The sequence below is a fragment of the Lepidochelys kempii genome, chromosome 4, assembly GCF_965140285.1.
Source record: "Lepidochelys kempii isolate rLepKem1 chromosome 4, rLepKem1.hap1, whole genome shotgun sequence".
Taxonomy (NCBI): Eukaryota; Metazoa; Chordata; order Testudines; family Cheloniidae; genus Lepidochelys; species Lepidochelys kempii.
This window is the reverse complement of record NC_136383.1, coordinates 81,587,418-81,606,406: the sequence shown is the minus strand read 5'-3', so window position 1 is coordinate 81,606,406 and position 18,989 is coordinate 81,587,418. Positions and strand designations below refer to the sequence as shown.

Sequence of the window (18,989 nt, the reverse complement as noted above, 5' to 3'; positions counted from 1 at the left end):
CAAATTGTAGTTTGAAGACCTCAAGGAGCAGAGAATCCTCCAGCAAGTGACCCGTGCCCCATGCTACAGAGGAAGGCGAAAAACCTCCAGGGTCTTCCAATCTGCCCTGGAGGAAAATTCCTTCCCGACCCCAAATATGGTGATCAGCTAAACCCTGAGCATATGGGCAAGATTCATCAGCCAGATACTACAGAAAATTCTTTCCCGGGTAACTTGGATCTTACCCCATCTAAAAACCCATCACAGTCCATTGGGCCTATTTACCATGAATATTTAATTACCAAAACCATGTTATCCCATCATACCATCTCCTCCATAAACTTATCGAGTTTAATCTTAAAGCAAGATAGATCTTTTGCTCCCACTACTTCCCTCGGAAGGCTATTCCAAAACTTCACTCCTCTGATGGTTAGAAACCTTCATCTAATTTCTAATCTAAATTTCCTAGTGGCCAGTTTATATCCATTTGTTCTTGTGTCCACATTGGTACTGAGTTTAAATAATTCCTCTCCCTCTCTGGTATTTATCCCTCTGATATATTTATAGAGAGCAATCATATCTCCCCTCAACCTTCTTTTAGTTAGGCTAAACAAGCCAAGCTCCCTGAGTCTCCTTTCATAAGACAAGTTTTCCATTCCTTGGATCATCAGAGTAGCCCTTCTCTGTACCTGTTCCAGTTTGAATTCATCCTTCTTAAACATGGGAGACCAGAACTGCACACAGTATTCCAGGTGAGGTCTCACCAGTGCCTTATATAACGGTACTAAAACCTCCTTATCCCTACTGGAAATACCTCTCCTGATGCATCCCAAGACGACATTAGCTTTTTTCACAGCCATATCACATTGGCAGCTCATAGTCATACTATGATCAACCAATACTCCAAGGTCCTTTTCCTCCTCCGTTACTTCTAGTTGATGCGTCCCTAGCTTATAACTAAAATTCTTGTTATTAATCCCTAAATGCATGACCTTACACTTCTCACTATTAAATTTCATCCTATTCCTATTACTCCAGTTTACAAGGTCATCCAGATCCTCCTGTAGGGTATCCCTGTCCTTCTCTAAATTAGCAATACCTCCCAGCTTTGTATCATCTGCAAACTTTATTAGCACACTCCCACTTTTTGTGCCCAGGTCAGTAATAAAAAGATTAAATAAGATTGGTCCCAAAACTGATCCTTGAGGAACTCCACTGGTAACCTCCCTCCAACTTGACAGTTCACCTTTCAGTAGGACCCGTTGTAGTCTCCCCTTTAACCAATTCCCTATCCACCTTTCAATTTTCCTATTGATGCCCATCTTATCCAATTTAACTAATAATTCCCCATGTGGCACAGTATCAAACGCCTTACTAAAATCTAAGTAAATTAGATCCACTGCGTTTCCTTTATCTAAAAAATCTGTTACTCTCTCAAAGAAGGAGATCAGGTTGGTTTGGCACGATCTACCTTTTGTAAAACCATGTTGTATTTTGTCCCATTTACCATTGACTTCAATGTCCTTAACTACCTTCTCCTTCAAAAATTTTTCCAAGACCTTGCATACTACAGATGTCAAACTAACAGGCCTATAATTACTTGGATCACTTTTTTTCCCTTTCTTAAAAATAGGAACTATGTTAGCAATTCTCCAATCATACGGTACAACCCCTGAGTTTACAGATTCATTAAAAATTCTTGCTAATGGGCTTGCAATTTCTTGTGCCAATTCTTTTAATATTCTTGGATGAAGATTATCTGGGCCCCCCGATTTAGTCCCATTAAGCTGTTTGAGTTTCGCTTCTACCTCAGATATGGTGATGTCTACCTCCATATCCTCATTCCCATTTATCATGCTACCATTATCCCTAAGATCCTCTTTAGTCTTATTAAAGACTGAGGCAAAGTATTTGTTTAGATATTGGGCCATGCCTAGATTATCCTTGACCTCCACTCCATCCTCAGTTTTTAGCGGTCCCACTTCTTCTTTCTTTGTTTTCTTCCTATTTATATGACTATAGAACCTTTTACTATTGGTTTTAATTCCCTTTGCAAGGTCCAACTCTACTTGACTTTTAGCCTGTCTCACTTTATCCCTACATATTCTGACCTCAATAAGGTAGCTTTCCTTACTGATCCCTCCCTTCTTCCACTCCCTATATGCTTTCTGCTTTTTCTTAATTACCTCTCTAAGATGCTTGCTCATCCAGCTTGGTCTACAACTCCTGCCTATGAATTTTTTCCCCTTTCTTGGGATGCAGGCTTCCGATAGCTTCTGCAGCTTTAATTTAAAATAATCCCAGGCCTCCTCTACCTTTAAACCCATAAATTCTTCAGTCCAATCCACTTCCCTAACTAATTTCCTTAATTTTTGAAAGTCAGCCCTTTTGAAATCAAAAACCCTAGTTGCAGATTTATTTTTGTTAATCCTTCCATTCAATTTGAACTGAATTAGCTCATGATCACTTGAGCCAAGATTATCCCCTACAACCATTTCCTCTATGAGATCCTCATTACTCGCCAAGACCAAATCTAAAATGGCATCCCCTCTAGTCGGTTCAGCAACTACTTGTTGAAGGAATCCATCAGCTATCGCATCTAGGAAAATCTGAGCCCTATTATTATTACTAGCACTCGTCCTCCAGTCTATATCTGGGAAGTTAAAGTCTCCCATGATCACACAGTTTCCATTAGTATTTACTTTATTAAAAACATTAAAAAGGGCTCTATCCATATCCAAATTAGATCACGGCGGTCTATAGCACACCCCAAGCACTATCCCAGGGGAGGCTCTAATAGTTTTCTTCCCCAATTTAATTATTGCCCAGACAGACTCAGTCATATCCGTTTCATCGCTTCTTATTTCTTTACATTCTATCTCATCATTGATATACAGTGCTACTCCACCACCTTTACCTTTATTTCGGTCTTTCCTAAACAGCACATACCCTTCAATACCTGTAGCCCAGTCATGACTACTATTCCACCAGGTCTCTGTTATACCTATAATATCTGGTTTCACTTCCTGCACCAGTAACTCTAGTTCCTCCATTTTGTTACCTAGGCTCCTTGCATTAGTGTACAAACATCTTAATTTTTGCTGTTTGGCCTCACTCACATTCTGTACCCTATTAGGCACGGTTATTTTACTACCAGTATAACCTATTAGACTTGTATCTACACTGCCCTTCCTCCTACCTACAGCTGTATCCACTCTTACTTCATTTTCTTTCCACTCTATGCTAAATTCTGGCGTGGAGATTACCTGGACATCTCCCAACCATCTCCCCCAAATTCCTAGTTTAAAGCTCTCTTAATCAGTTGTGCCAGCCTCCATCCTAGAAGTCTATTTCCTTCCCTACTCAGATGAAGTCCATCCCGAGAGAACTGTCCTCTATCCATGAATGCCTCCCAATGGCCATACATCCCAAAGCCCTCCTTATAGCACCACTGCCTAAGCCATCTATTGATAGTCATAATCTTGTCACACATTTGTACACAAACCTGTAAAAGTGTAGACCGGTCCTTTAGTCAACTTCATTAAATGTGATTTGCCAAGTAGTGAATCTGTTCCCACTTCAAGAGTTTCAAGATCTACAGTTTCTGGGCAGATGAAATACTTCTGATCCAGAAATACAATAAAAGGATGCTTGTTTTTTTACTTTTTCTAGTACAATGCTTTGTTAACAATCAAGAATTGTGCTGTTACTTGAACTTCTCAACACAATTTATAAGCATTATAAACATTAATTAAACCTCATGCAACCCCTGGGTAAGAATTACTGTAATCACTCAACCAGAGGGTGGCTTTTTGTTTTAATTAGTGGGGTGGGTTAATTAGCATCAGGTAGAAGTACAGAGCTGATGGCACCTTTGTTGAAATAAGAAAATCTGTCTGTGGTGACCAGTGTTTGCGTGTAAGGGTGGATGAGTCTAAGCTCCAGTTACCTGCTCAGGAAGGGGAGTTTGCTTCCTGCTCCCTCCTCAGTGTATCCCCCCAATATAGGTAGTCTGTGCAGGTGAGTAAGAAGGCACTTTCCACCCCAAAACCCTCCTCATAAACACATACGTTGACTCACAATCTTGTCCAAACTAAGTTTGAGAGCTCATTCACATGTAACATCATAGTATCTGTTCCATTGGCCTTCATATTACAGGTCACTGTTTTCTTCATCTGCCCAGTAAGATCTGGGGTTTTGTTAGATGGACACGAATCTTGCAGAATATGATGTGTTAGATGAGCCCTTCTTCTGTCTGTCTTATCTCATCACCTTTATTGATATCCCAGAGTTTCATCACCCTGAATTTCTGTCTGATCAGGTTTTGTTTTGTAGGCTATATTTAATATCCCATCCAGTATATTTCCGTTTCTTCTGGTTCTTGTGTACTTGTAAATGCGAAAGGTGGTTGAAATTTTATCTTAATGTTTAAATTCTTGGATTACTTAGTGCTCCCACACCAGTCTTGCTTTCTCAGTGCTGTCATGGCACAGTGCTGATTCCAACATCCACAGTGAAGGCACTGATATTCACAGTATATCTAATACTTCACTGGGCATTTACTTGTTCCTGAGCTCTAAGGAGATAAAAAGGGACTGCAGTGTTAGCTAGGGAAACTAACAATAGGGCAGCAGCATCAATCTTGGGTTTAATCAAAACTTAGAAAGACACTAAGCCTCTAGAAGGATTCTATGAAAAAAATGCAAGAAATAAACTAAACTAGATATACTGGGGAACTTATTCCCAGATATCATCTGTGATCCCCTGCATGCTACCTACAGCACAAGAGATCTTCACAATGTGCTGGTTGTTCACACCATCTTCTTGACCCCCGTCTACATCCATGAAGCTGCGGGTTGAATTTAGCCATTCAGTTCCAATTGCAGGGCCAATTTTTGCTATCAGTTTAATTTTCTTATCACCTTTGGAGACAATGGGATTATGCAGCTCTAACAATAGGGCAGAATTTAGGCTGCAGAATATTTTACTGGTAACAATGAACAGGAAGATACACAGCTTGATTTACAGAGCTCAGATTGAATGTGCAAGTGTGATGTATTAGTTGGAAAAATCATCTTTGTCCATGTAAATCTGCAAAGCCATTGCATTAAATCGCTTCCTAAAACCCACTTATACAGTGTTCCCTACAAAACTGTTGGGATTGGTTACACAGCTGCTGTTTGTGCCCACTGCTTATTACACTGGTTATAATCATGTCAATGTTCCTTTGTTCCGTATTTTTCACCATTATTTGTTGTATGCATCTTTTGTTTCTTGTCCTATATTTCCATAGATTTCAAGGCCAGAAGGCCACTGTGGTCATCTAGTCTGACCTCCTCTGTAACACAGTCCATAGAACTTCCCCCTTCTTCCATTTGTTACATATTATAATTTTTTTAAATTTTCATAGCTGCCTTCACTTGCCTTCCAAACCAGGTGTTATTTTAACCTGTATGGCCTTCTTCCTCAATTGTGAGGTTGTGGCTAGTTGAGCATCTGTAAAGTTTCTTTAAACAATTCGCAGTTATCATTCCCACTTTTCTGATTAAATTCTTCCTCCCCAGCTGAGTTGGCTTCATAATTGTTTTCAACTTTGTGCAATTGCACGTTGTAAAGCACCAAACATATTACTGGTTTGGATTTTGTTTGGTTTGCATATTAATAAATGTGATCAAATCATGATCACTTGTACCTAAGCTACCATTAATTTTTAGTTGTGTGATCAGTTCTTCTTTGTCAAGACAAGATCTAACAGAATTCCCCATGTTGGGTGCAGCACTTATTGAGTTAGGAAATGGTCATCTATTATATTTAGAAATTCCAAGGATATTTTAGTACTGGCAGCATGAGACCTTTAACATATAGCACTCAGATTGAACCCCCTAATGATCACAAAGTCTCCCCCCCCCCCCCCCCACGTTATAGATAGGTGTTTGAGGAAGTCATCCTGTTCCCTAGTGTGAAATGGTGATCGGTAGCAGAGGCCAGCTAATACCCATAATGTTTTTTATCTATTAGGACATTGATTCATGAGTTTTTGAGATCATTCTGAGTTGCCAGTGGCTTGGGAACAAATAATGCCATTTTTGATATAGAGTGCTACTCCCCTCCCCTTTTGACCATTCAGTCCTTCCTAAATAGGTTATAACCATTGATTTTAGTATTCCATTCATGCAGATCATCCCACCAGGTTTCAGTAATACCAACTGGATCAAAATTTATGCTAATAAATGAGCAACTGTGAGACCTCGTGTTTATTACCCGGGCTGCTAGCTAGCATTGGTGTATTGGCAACTAAAGAATTTCTTCTCATCATGTCCTTTGGTTCTTTTGATTAATTTTGTTCTCAACATTTCAGTTTTGTGCTTCCTCCTCATATCCTCTGTCTTCATTCACTCCTTTTGTTTTTAGTTTAGCACCCTCCTGATTGCTCTAGCCAGCCTGTCCCCAAGGATATTGGCCCCCTTCTAATGAAATGGAGGTCATTGAAACTATACAGCCCCCTCTCCCACAAAAGGTAGATCAGTCTTTCACAAAATCAAAAGTTTCCTGCCTATGCCACTTACCAAGCCAGCGGCTCACTTTCAGAATCTTCTGCCTTCTGTCTTCCTTTGCTTGTGGGTCAGGAAGGATCTCTGAGAAGATTGCATGTACACTCTTCTTCTTCGCAAGCTTCTGAGTTCCCTAAAGTCATCTATGATCTCTGATATGACCCACAACACAAACTGTAAGCTCTTTGGAAGAGGGATCATCTTTCCATTATCTGTGTAAACAGTGTTTAGCACAATGTGGCCCTGATCCTTGATTTGCCTCTGGTCGCTACCACAATACAAATAAAAGATAACAACAAATAACTTGTAAACAGAGCAAATTTTGATCTGAGGTTATTTCAAGGCAATAGGACACGATTTTTAGATTAGGACTTCACCTAGCATTATATAAATATTACTGTAATGTGCTCTATGCAAACAATAATAATAAAAGTACCGATTCCTCTTTGATTTTGGTTATTGGTTATCTCCTTGTATTGGTATACCTTCTCCTTTAGTTCTCCTTTTCCCTTTCTAGGCCATTGTGACCTAACCAATAAAGCGGTAAATTAGAGTCTGCAAAGTATCAAAGGAAAAATTATTTACCATTATACTATAATGAAAGCCAAAATGTCTGAAATATACATTTCCCCATTTTGTTAATTTTATGCTGATAACCTTGAAAACAGGTTGGGAAGAAACCCAGAAATTCACAGAATGGTGGCAATATAATATGCAGCTTAAGCCAAGGGCTGTGCATCTGGCTAATTAATTGAGCATTGAAAAGTTGTCCAGATTGGTTGGTGGGTTTATTCCTTGTGTGTGATTAAAATTGATCCTTGATTGCACTCTTGTTTGCATAGTAATAAATAATGTGCTCCATTCTGTTTTGTTTCCCTATTTTATACATGTGTATTAAATGATGGGTTTTTTTTTAAACATAGCTGATTTAATTTAGGCTGTCTTCATGTTGTCCTTTACTATTGGATCTTACCTTTCTTATCGCTAAAAGTGATACTTTTGTCTCAAAATTCACATTTAAACAATTGTTTTACTTAGTTATTAGTAACACCTAAGAAACCTACAATTGATCTAGTTTTCAGATTGTATTTGACTTTCTTCAGTTTTTCAACTTATTTTGTTGGGCAAGTGTAATGCTATTATTTTTGCAAACAGATCTGTTATTTTGTACAACCTTGGCATTGCCTATTTTCTTGTTTCCAGCGTGATTTCATCATGCTTTAGCTTTACTCTAGAAGCCAGTGTGCAGTTTTCTCCATTCACCTTCTTAAGGGAAATAGTATTTAATAGTGCAGGAAAGCTGCCATATATTTGGATATGAGGATGAGTAAATATAATTTATATCGTTTAATGTATTTGTCATTGATAAAATGAAGAAGTGTAAGTGCTTAGATTTATTATTTATGCTTACAGATTGTATTATACAACATTTCCAATCCCATCTTTACCCAGAAGTCAAACAACCCTTCCCTCTTCATATGTAGATAGGGTGAAATCATATCCGCAGTGAAGTCAATGGCCTAGCTCCCTTTTCATATTGAGATTCCAATCTGATGTGCCCCTCTCCCAGGATCTTGTTTTATATTCATGATCTCCTTGCCTCCTGCATCATTTTCATATTCAGACTCCTGAGGTCATCCAACTAATTTGTGAAAGGATCTGGAAGAAAACCCTTTGTTCTCCCCTATACTGAACCCCGCACCAATATTCTCCATAATACCACAGCAAGCAGCTTAGCAGCAATCTTCCCTAGGGCAAGTCCTCAACAGTATTGCAGCAACCTTCTACCAAAAGAAGTTTCTCTCACAGACAGACTCCTTCTCCCCCATAAAATCCCATATAGAATTAAACTGATGTAGGGAAGAAATTTCCCCCAGAACCTACTGGCAGAGTCCTTGGGTTTTGGTTTGCTTTTTTCCATCAAGCAAGTATCCATTCGGATAAAGTGAGCATATTCCCCTCTATCAGTTTCCTGGGATTACATACTGGTGACCCTCAGGCATTCCTGTGTTTCCTTTATTATAACAAAGAAGATAAAGTAAAGACATAGAACACAAAGGCAAGGAAAGAGAACCAAGAAGGAAAAAAAGAGAGGCAAAGGAAAGAAAACTAGTAGAGGATACAACAGATTATATGGAAGAAGAGACTGCTTCTCTGGGTCAAAAAAACACTCTATATTATTGTACGTGTTTTATAAGAGACATAAAAGACAAAAAACAAAAAGGAAAACCTGAGAAACTGAAAAGAGAAACTAAGGAACGAAAAGAGAATGAGAGAAAAATGAATGAATGGAGCAAGGTTTAGATCTGTTTTCATGAACATTGTTCTATAAATCTTCATTCTGTTTGTCTGGAAAACATCCACAACATCAAGTGGAAGGCATGGGGCAGATGGGCAATCACAGAATACTTATGAGACTTAAATTGCTGCTGTTGATTTTGTACTGGTATTGTTTTTTAAGAATGCTGATCATGCTAGAAGCTAAATTCTCCCCCATTACCACCCAATTTCTAAACGTATTGGTTGTGTAAAAGGCTGTAGGTACAACATACAAACATTGAGCCTGACTCCCTAGCTTTTACATTAATGGAACTGTTCACATGAGTGACAGCTGCGGGGTCAGGAGCATTAAACTCAAGTCTGTTATCTCTTTACAACAGATATTAAAGTAATTTAAAATACATATTTAACACCACCTTGTTTGTAATGCTCTTTAGATGTGTTAAATTCATCTATACATTTGGTACTTTCCCACTTCATAGCTATTGATTTCCTCTTTGCTTTCTAAATAAGTTCAAATTAACATAAGATTTTTATTATTTATTTGTGCATCAGTATCCTCAATAATGTCAGGTCAGCCCTGGAAGTAATGTTGAGAAAGATCACTTAGTTTTGTGGCCTTTCTAGAAATTGTGACTGCTGAGAGAGTAGGGGTAGATTTTCATTTCCCATTTCCTTTAAGTTCGGGAAATACGTGTTCCGTGCCTAATATTTTTTTAAAAATACTATCTCTTTTTAATGTTAATTCGAACTGGATAGTGCTTTTATGTCTTAGTGTTGCTATCTTTTAATGTAAAATCCCGTCAAATGTTTAAAGTTATGCACTTCCTATAAATTGCATCTTTTGAACAGGGAAATCAAGCCAATAATTGCAAAATAAAACCTTTAAGAAAATACTATGCTAAAATATATATAAAAATGTTATTACAATAAAGCCATTTACTGAAAAAGTGTATTAGACTTGCTCACTGTTGCTGACATTCATGAAGTTAGTATTTCAACTAGAATGCTGGAAAATAATGCAGTTGCTTTAATGTGTACCTATTAACTCCTACATGACACGCTTCAAGCGTCAAAATGTGAGGACAAAAAGCTGAATAAATCGAGTGCTTTTTTTAAAATATTCGTTGAATATAGTTAGCGTTCTTTGAGTAAACATAGTTGAGGAATTATTCTATGGTTAGAATAGAAATCTGTGTATTTGAAGGGTATTGGATAAAAAAATTCATTAGCATAATCTTGAAAAGACCATGCTTGAGTTGAAGACTAACCTTATCATCTTTTCTTATAAAAATAGGTAACCATTACGGACAATGGTATTCCTGCAAAGTCAACTATTGCCCGGGTGGTTGTGAAAGTCTTAGATGAGAATGACAATAAACCTCAGTTTTTGCAAAAGTTCTACAAAATCAGGCTTCCAGAGCGTGAGAAACCAGAACGTGAGAGAACTGCCAAGAGAGAACCTATTTATCGGGTTATAGCTGCAGATAAAGATGAAGGCCCCAATGCAGAGATATCTTACAGTATTGAAGATGGTGATGAACATGGCAAATTTTTTATTGAACCGAAAACTGGAGTGGTATCATCAAAGAAGTTTTCTGGAGCAGGAGAATATGATATTCTTTCAGTGAGTCAAGATCTCCTATGCCATGAATTTGTTAAAGTGCTCTTTTATCTGTGCTTTCATCACTTGTTATTCAGTAGCTGATGCATGAGTGTTTCTAGTGTTTGCAATTTAACAAGTGTCAGACAATACTTGATACTGGACCAGAAAATTCCTCCCCCAAACTGTGAATTCAACTGTCACTTACATTGAGATCATGAATCCCAACAGCGCTTTTCTTTTCAAGAGCTAGGTTGATGGTGACATATTGCAGAAATGAAAACAAAAGCAACTAAGCTTTAACTTTCTTCAAGGAAGCTAGTGAAATAAGTGTGAAATTTATGATAACCAAAAGTACAAACCTGTGAGGAGCTGAGTGCCCTCAACTCTGACTGGCTTCACGGGTGTTTGAGGGCACATAGCACCTTTCAAGAGGCACTCAAACCTTTTCAGATCTGTTTGCTAGTGATGAGCATATTTGGGCTTTTTTGGTTATATTTTCATTTTTGTGATACAAAGATTACATGATTGCTTTAGCACAAAAGTTGTCTTTTTTTTGTATTTCATAGATTAAGGCTGTGGATAATGGTCGCCCACAAAGGTCCTCAACTACTCGGCTTCATATAGAATGGATTTCAAAACCCACCCCGCCCAGAGACCCCATTTCTTTTGAGGAAACATTTTTTTCCTTTACGGTCATGGAAAGTGATCCAGTAGCTCACATGATAGGTGTAATAGCTGTTGAACCTCTTGGCACACCACTCTGGTTTGACATTACCGGTAAGGAGGCCTTAAAGTTATTAATTATTAATATATATTGGTGAATGTTGTGCTAGCTGATATTTTGCATTATTCCTTGCAGCCTTTTTGTCTTACCCTAGCTCACAACCTTATAAGGAGTTGAAATTCTTTACCTGTAAACATAAAATATAACACTGCAACATTCTGTTATGACCATTTTGAAAACGCCGTGCAGATATTTTGCATGTAAACTAAGTGGGATTAAGTTACTCCTAAAGTTTGTGGTGGGGGAGGGGAAGCAATGAAAAATGGCTCTTCTCTGTGCTAGTCAGGGTTGCTGCAGCTAAAGATAGATTCACCTGTGGGAGAGAGCAGGCAATGTTCATGTTGCTTTCTTACACCCAACCCTAGGCTCATCCAGGAGAGGGAAGCTTTAAAGTGCTGCCAATTCTTGGAGCCAAACTAATAGCTTCTAATAGGCATTTTGCCCCACTGCAACTCCCCTTCGTACCCCATTTGGGGTTGAATTTCTGCCACTGAGGGGCAGACACTGTGCTGGTAGAGTGAAAGGGGCCCATAGGTGATGGAAATAAGGGTTCAGGAGGTGCTGCCGCAGCCCATGGCTTTCCCCAAACAGCTCTGCATGGCCCCACCAACACTCCGCCTCCCGGCACTCTGCTGCAGCTCTTCCGCGGAGGATGTGGGGGGATTGTCAAGGCTCTGGCCACCTGCCCCGGGTTCCAGGGCTGGGAGCAATACCGCCTGCCATCCCAGAGCTCTGGAGTTGGGGGCACTTGGGTGGGCTGTGGGGGAGGAGGAGCTGGCAGCCATGGAGGTTGGCCCTCTGGGCCCCAGCAGGGGAAGAAAGGGAGAAGAGAGGGACCACGGGCAGAAGGAGTAGTCTGGGCCGCAGGCTAGCATCCCTGAGCCCAAGATTCACCCATCACTAATGTCCAGCACCCCTATTTGGACCCAGTAACTGCAGGGTTATCTGCTGGATACCCCAAAATGCAAGCATGTGGGGAGAATTCAACATGAAACCAATATTAAAAATAACTTATTTTGCCACTTATGTCTTTCAAAATCAGAGATTGCCAGCACCTGCTTCTGGAGATATCCCATGATGCACTATTGCTAGACATGTCACAACCTACCTAATCCGTACATATTCTAGGAGTGGGATTTTCAAAGGCATCTGCGGGGATAAGCCACCAAACTCAGTGTAAAGTCAGTGGGAGCATATGCAAACCAGTAAAGTTGGTTTCCTAACTCCCTTACTTGCCTTTGAAAATTTTAGCCGTGTGCATGGAGCTGGACTGTTTTTGAGTTGTGAGGAAAGAATTTCAAGAATAGTCCTATTTAGGCTGGCTTCATGTTCAAGTGAGATTTGTGGTGGTTGTGATGCAGTTGTTACCATTAAATATTTACCAAACCATACACTTGTGTGGGACTTTATGAAGAATTTTAAAAGACAGGTCGCTGTTCAAAGATTACAATCAGATTTCAACAAATGCATGAAAATAAACAAAGGGAAGGGGTAGAGAAGTCTTCTGCCCTACACACCTATCTAGGGGAGAGAGGAAGCATAGATGCCCCCTTGCATCCCTCTAAGGGCTGATTGCATTGTTGGTAACTGCATAGGGGAGAGAACAAGCAAGGGACTGCTATTCCTATCCCCATGCACATGTGGGTGGACAGTGGAGGGGAATAGGTAAGTGAAGAGGTGGGCGGGGGTGGGATATAAGCAGAGATTTGAGGCTGCTCCCATCAGTGTTCCAGTTGAGCCAGTCGGTCAGTTGAGCCAATGTGATGGGAAAAGAAATCTCCTGCTGGCCACAGGCAGACAGAAGAAAACCATGAAAGGAAAGAATCATAAAGACGTAAGTGGGAGATGGTTTCAGGAGTGGTTAACAGAGAGCAAGAAAAATAAGTCCAGAGAAAAGACCTTAGACTAGGAAAGAAGGAGGTTATGGGTGACTTTTATAAGGCAGTTTCAGTGGAGTAAAGCAATAGTATTTGCTGGGATGTCTCATGAAACAGGATCTTGTGACCCCTGGTTTTGGAACATGCTATACTTAGGGCTCTGCATATACATGGCCATGAAAGATGTGTCACGAACGATGAAATCTGGCTTTTGTGTGCTTTTACCCTGGGCTATACAGATTTCATGCGGGAGACCAGTGTTTATGAAATTGGGGGTCCTGCCCAAAAGGTAGTTGCAGGGGTGTGTCAAGGTTATTTTGGGGGGAGGCACAGTGTAGCCACCCTTATTTCTGCGCTGACTTCAGAGCTGGGCGGCCAGAGAGCGGCGGCTGTTGGCCAGGCGCCCAGCTCTGAAGGTAGCGCCCCACCAGCAGCAGCGCAGTGGTAAGGGTGGCAATGCCACACCATGCCACCCTTACATCTGTGCTGCTCCCTTCAGAACTGGGCGGCTGGACAGTGGCGGCGGCTGACTGAGGGCCCAGCTCTGCAGGCAGCATTACAAAAGTAGGGGTGGCAATACCAAACTATACTATCCTTACTTCTGCGCTGCTGCTGGGTGGCTCTGTCTTCAGAGCTGGGCTCCCAGCTAGCACCTGTCGCTCTGCAGCAGCTCAGCTCTGAAGGCAGAGCTGCCACCAGCAGCCGCGTAGAAGTAAGGATAGCAATATCGCAACTCCCACTACCATAACCTTGTGATTCCTCCCCCCTCCCACCCCCTCACACACACACCTTTTTGGGTCAGGACCCCTACAATTACAACACCATGACATTTTAGATTTAAATAGCTGAAATCATGAAATTTACGATTTTTAAAATCCTATGACCATGAAAATTGACCAAAATGGACCCTGAATTTGGTAGGGCCCTAGCTATGCTTTTAGACACTTAGATCATTTGTTTCCTTTATTTCAACTACTATGTACTGTGTATAGAGTATTAGTATTCTAATACTTTTCTTTTGATTTTTCTTCTCGGCGTGCTGCGTAGTTTAAACATTTAATGTTCATATTTATATGCTTAACCCTTTGTGAACATACTGAAGACAGTTAACCTTGTCCTGCTATTGTTCCTTAAGCACGGCTCCTACTGGGGTTTTGTGTGTGGATTGATGGTAGTACTGGGTCCAGGGAGTGTAACTTGTTACTTTCATTGTAAAATTTGTTTTTAATAAAAAATTATTTTGGATAGGTTGATAGCTATGTGACTACATCACATTGTCAAATTATCAGCTGTTCTTACAGATTCTTACTGCACCTCTTTACTGTTTCTAATAGCATGACATAATTTGATTGACAACTTTCTTTTATGTTCTGTGCTTGCTTTCCATGCTTTCTTTCTTTTTGGCTGTACCAGGAGACAAACTTGCTAGTGAAGTTTTTTACATCTTTCAGATGACTTGTGACCTGAACTGTACAGCAGAAGGTATCTGCTGAGATCACATAATTTATTAACCAATTATGAGATCTGAAATAAAACATACAACTTTAGAATATCTTATTATCTCTTCGAGAATGAAAGTTTGCTTAGATGCTTTTGTGACTTTTTGTTGTAAGTTATCTATAAGTACACACAGCACCACATCAGAGTTCTAGTTTTGGATTTTGTCCTCAATTGTTGCTTCTGCACCTTTAATTTGCCAGATGGACTGGGTGCTGCTTCAGGAGATTGACAGATATCAGCACTAATAGAACAGTTATATAAGGCAAAGCATATGTGATTTCCTCGTAAAAACACTGCAAGACTTGTGTGCTTTCCTGGCCAGAAACTAAAAGTCTGCTGCTGGGATTGTCTTCATTTCAGAGGAAGTGCAGCTGGATAGGCTCTCATCTATTCACTCTGCTGTTTTCCTGTAGTGGTGTATGTGACTAAACCGAGACCTGAAATTCTCCCTTTCTGTCATCTAAAAAGATTATATGGCCTACAAGTAGTAAAAGTTAATTTTAGGGGCACACTTTCTGAAGTTTGACTTCTGGCCCAAAACCAAACCAACGTTTTATATATAAAACCCATTCAAACCAAAACTGCTGAGTGTCACATTACTCAATTTATGTCTGTGTTCATGCTAGGGAAACTTCCTCTGGGACAGGAGCTGGGGTGTAGTGAGACTCCCAAGTCACCAATACACTTATCATTCATAGTTACTAAATATCTGTCAATCAGTGAGGCAGACTCCAGACCAGGGGTGGGTAATTTTGCAGGGGGGCCACTCCACGAATTTTGGTAAGTCATCACGGGCCTCACATTTCTACTATATTAATGGAGGAGGTGCAGGAGCTGGGAAGGAGTTTGGGTGCAGGTGGGAGTTCCATGCTGGTGCAGAGTGTTGGGGTGCAGAAGAGGGTGAGCAGTATGGGCTCTGGGAGGAGTTTGGTGCAGGAGGGGGCTCCAGGCTGGGGCAGTAGATTGGGGTGCAAGGGGGGGTGCAGGGTCTGGGAGGGAGTTTGGGTGCAGGAGAGGATTCTGACCTGGGGCAGGGGGTTGGGGTATGGGAGGGGTTACGAGGTGCAGGCTCTGGCTGGGAGGCACTTACCACAGGCGGGGCTCGGGCAGGCTACTTGCATGCTGTGGCCCCACGCCATTCCCAGAAGCGTCTGCAGTCAGTCTCTGCGCGCCCCTTGGCAGAGTCATGCCAGCAGCTTCCAGGAGTGGTGTGGGGCCACAGCAGGCAGGCAGTCTGCCTGAGGCCCCGCTGCCCAGCGGGACTTTTAGCAGCCCAGATATTGCGAGGGGGCAGCCAAAGAGCCTGGTGGGCTGGACAGAAATGTTAGACGGGCTGCATCCGGCCCGCAGGCCGTATTTTGCCCACTCCTGCTCCAGACAGTCTATCCTTGTCTGATATATCTGTCCTGCAGAACAACCTCTGAAGGTAAAACGTTTTCAGGAAATGGCACTAATTTCAGTATTGTTCTTACTTTGATTAAGTCGAATTTTACCATCCATGATATTTTACTCCCTCACTTCTGTGCATGTCTCTTTATAGTTGAAATGTAGTGATTTCCTAAGATATGCATTTAATATCTTAAAAAATCACTCCACTTATGTCTGAATAATGTGATTCTAAATGTATAATTAGAAAAACACGTACACAATGTAATTAGGATAAATGGCTTAGCCACAACTAACATTACGTTGACAACAATAGAAACTAATTTCTTCATTTTAAATAGTTCATCTAAAAGTCTAAACCAATTGATGTTAATGGCCAGTATTTATCACTGCTAACAACATTTGGTCTTATTGGGTAGTATGTTGTCAGGGCAATCTGCTTAAAGTATCACAAATATTATTATGATTGGCTGCTGGTTACTCAGCTACATTTCAATGTGGTTATTGAACTATATTTCTTCGGGCAATTTGAAGTTTTATAAGTAAACAAATTTGTTTCAGAAAAGGAGCTTAGTGCCTTTCAAGGAGCTATGTCTTTGTGATTTTTCTTGACTGTTTCCATCATTTTTATTACTTCCTCTACCTTGATCTCAAAGACACTAATAGCGACAACCCCCTTGGTTAGGAGGACTTGCTACTCATCATAGATTTTAAGGCCAGAAAGAACCTCCTGCAAAACACAGCTCATATTATTTCAACCACTAATTCCTGCAACAAGTTCAGTAGTTTGTGTTGGAGCTGGAGCATATCTTTAGAAAAGATCCAGTCTTTAAATCAAGATTTCAAAAGATGGAGAGTTGAGAATTTTCCCACAGGATGCAATCAGTGCCATCCCATAAGTCAGCAAAAAGACATATGAAGGATTAACTCAGACCCAAGCTTAAATATCTTAAGACAACAAAGTGTATGTACACGAAGAAGTACACCACTGCAGTGCTTTATGAACTTCTGTCTCTTTCAATTTTTTGAACCAGGTGGCAACTATGACAGCCGGTTTGATGTAGACAAGGGCACTGGAACCATCATTGTAGCTAGACCTCTTGATGCAGAACAGAAATCAAATTACAACCTGACAGTAGAGGCGACAGATGGAACCAGCTCTATCAGCACCCAGGTAATGGATTTCTAATAGTGTTTTTGAGAAGAACTTGTGAATGAAGAACTTGTAGCCCTTCTTTTTCTGGACATACAAATGGTATGTATAAATTAGGGACTGCATCTGAAAAAGGAGTGGATTATGACATTGATACTGCCTTAGTGTTTCATATCTGAAGTGGAAAGGTTGTGGTAAATAGATTAGTACAATTTGAATTAACAACTTTCAAATTATTCCTATATTATCAAAGTAAATGAAAAACAGGAGCTCAGCCTTACATATGTGATTCACTTACAAGAAAAGGATTAATTTTTAAAAATCAGCAACCTCCATGAGTGTTTCAGCAAGGCATTAAATCATTGTCTATCACTTTGAGAGCTGTGGATGGAAAACTTTCAGTATAGAATCAATATCCTTGTTGTTCTGCAAAACAAAGCTAACTGCAACATATTATGAGCCATCTCTTCCCCCTCCTGCAGTGAAAGCCATGGAAACAAGTTCTGTATGATGACATTTCAGTGAGCATATCCCACTGTGAAGATTCCCTTGAATTGCCTTTCAGGGGAGGGGCGGTTTGCCACATATGGAAAAGGGTGTAGGGCTGGAGGACCCAGGAGAGGTCAAGTGTCTCTGTACCAGCTCTGGCTTGCTTGGAACTTCACTAGCAGGGAGTTCTTCTTGGCTTGGCAGCCTTTGGGGAGGTTATGCAGAGAAGAAAATGCAGCCTGTGGCCAGGGAGGATATGATGTGCATCCCCAGAACCCATCCCCCATCCCAATCTCCTCCCCCAGTGTGGACCTGAATACACAGAGAGCACTCTGCCAGGTCCAGGTTGCAATGCCATGGAGGCTGAGTCTCCCTTCCACACCGAAGGGAGTAGATCCACTCATGGAAGACCCCTGAATTGAACTGGAAGAGTATGATATGATTCTCAGTTAGCTCATAAAGTATGCATCACTTATAGCTATTTATCTTTTATTTTTCAGTTAAATGTGGAAAAATTCTTCAATGTGAAGTATAGGTTAAAGTGAAGTATACAGTTAAAATATAAATGTCAAGAAAAGATAAAGTGAAGGATTGAATACCATTTCATCCCTGCAGCATTGCACACTCCTGCATGCATTTATGGCATATGTGTTATGACAGAACCAGCATTATATTAAGCTACATATAGGTCTTCCTGAGCCTAGGGAAAGAAGATAGTGGCAGAAATCACAGCATCCTGAATACTGCTTTAAGTTATGATGGCTGCCAGTGCCCCCCAAAGGCCATTCCATCAACTGGGGATTGTATGATTCTGCTCTGTGCTTCTTAGCCCTGGTCTACGCTGGGGGGGATCGATCTAAGTTACGCAACTTCAGCTACGTGAATAGTAGCTGAAATCAACATACTTAGACCTACTCACCAGAGTGTCTTCGCTACGGTGAGTCGATTGCTGCCGCTCCCCTGTCAACTCCGCCTGCTCCCCTTGCAGCAGTGGAGTACATGAGTTGACGGAAGAGCGCTCAGGGGTCAATTGACGTGATAAATCAACCCCCCCATCCCTACCCCCCGCTGGATCGATCGCTGCCCACCGATCCGGCGGGTAGTGTAGACATACCCTTAGATGCACACAGACTCTCATCCATTGTGTTTAAATGAGCTGCTTGTTCTACATTTTGTAAAACAAGGTGAACTTTGTAAATACTTACTTTGCAATCTCCCCCAGGAAAATTAGACTGGAAGTAATTAACTGGTCGTCTTTTTTTCCTCTAAATTCACTGATTGCTTCCTGTGGTTTTCTTTTGTCTGTCTCTCTCTGGCCTTTCCCTTCTTATCTAGAGTTGGCGGAAGCAGAGGTTGTGGTTTCTTTTGCAGGAGAACACACAGT

The 18,989-nt window shown here is 40.8% G+C and overlaps 1 protein-coding gene across 8 annotated transcripts in view; it reads left to right on the top strand.

Annotated features, from left to right (window-relative positions):
* The window catches only part of FAT1 (FAT atypical cadherin 1), a 148,910-nt gene that overhangs the window by 80,960 nt on the left and 48,961 nt on the right, over positions 1-18,989 (top strand). For 5 of the 8 annotated variants that reach the window (XR_012158655.2, XM_073341873.2, XM_073341876.2 and 2 more), the window contains exons 5-8: positions 10,108-10,437; positions 10,983-11,193; positions 14,491-14,559; positions 16,998-17,137. Coding sequence is in view for 7 of the 8 variants with exons in the window: in XM_073341873.2 (XP_073197974.2) it covers positions 10,108-10,437; positions 10,983-11,193; positions 14,491-14,559; positions 16,998-17,137 (750 nt within the window). In the remaining variant the exon portion in view is untranslated. The remainder of the gene's footprint in view (positions 1-10,107; positions 10,438-10,982; positions 11,194-14,490; positions 14,560-16,997; positions 17,138-18,989) is intronic. The other 3 variants (XM_073341878.2, XM_078852525.1, XM_073341875.2) reach the window with 1 other exon arrangement.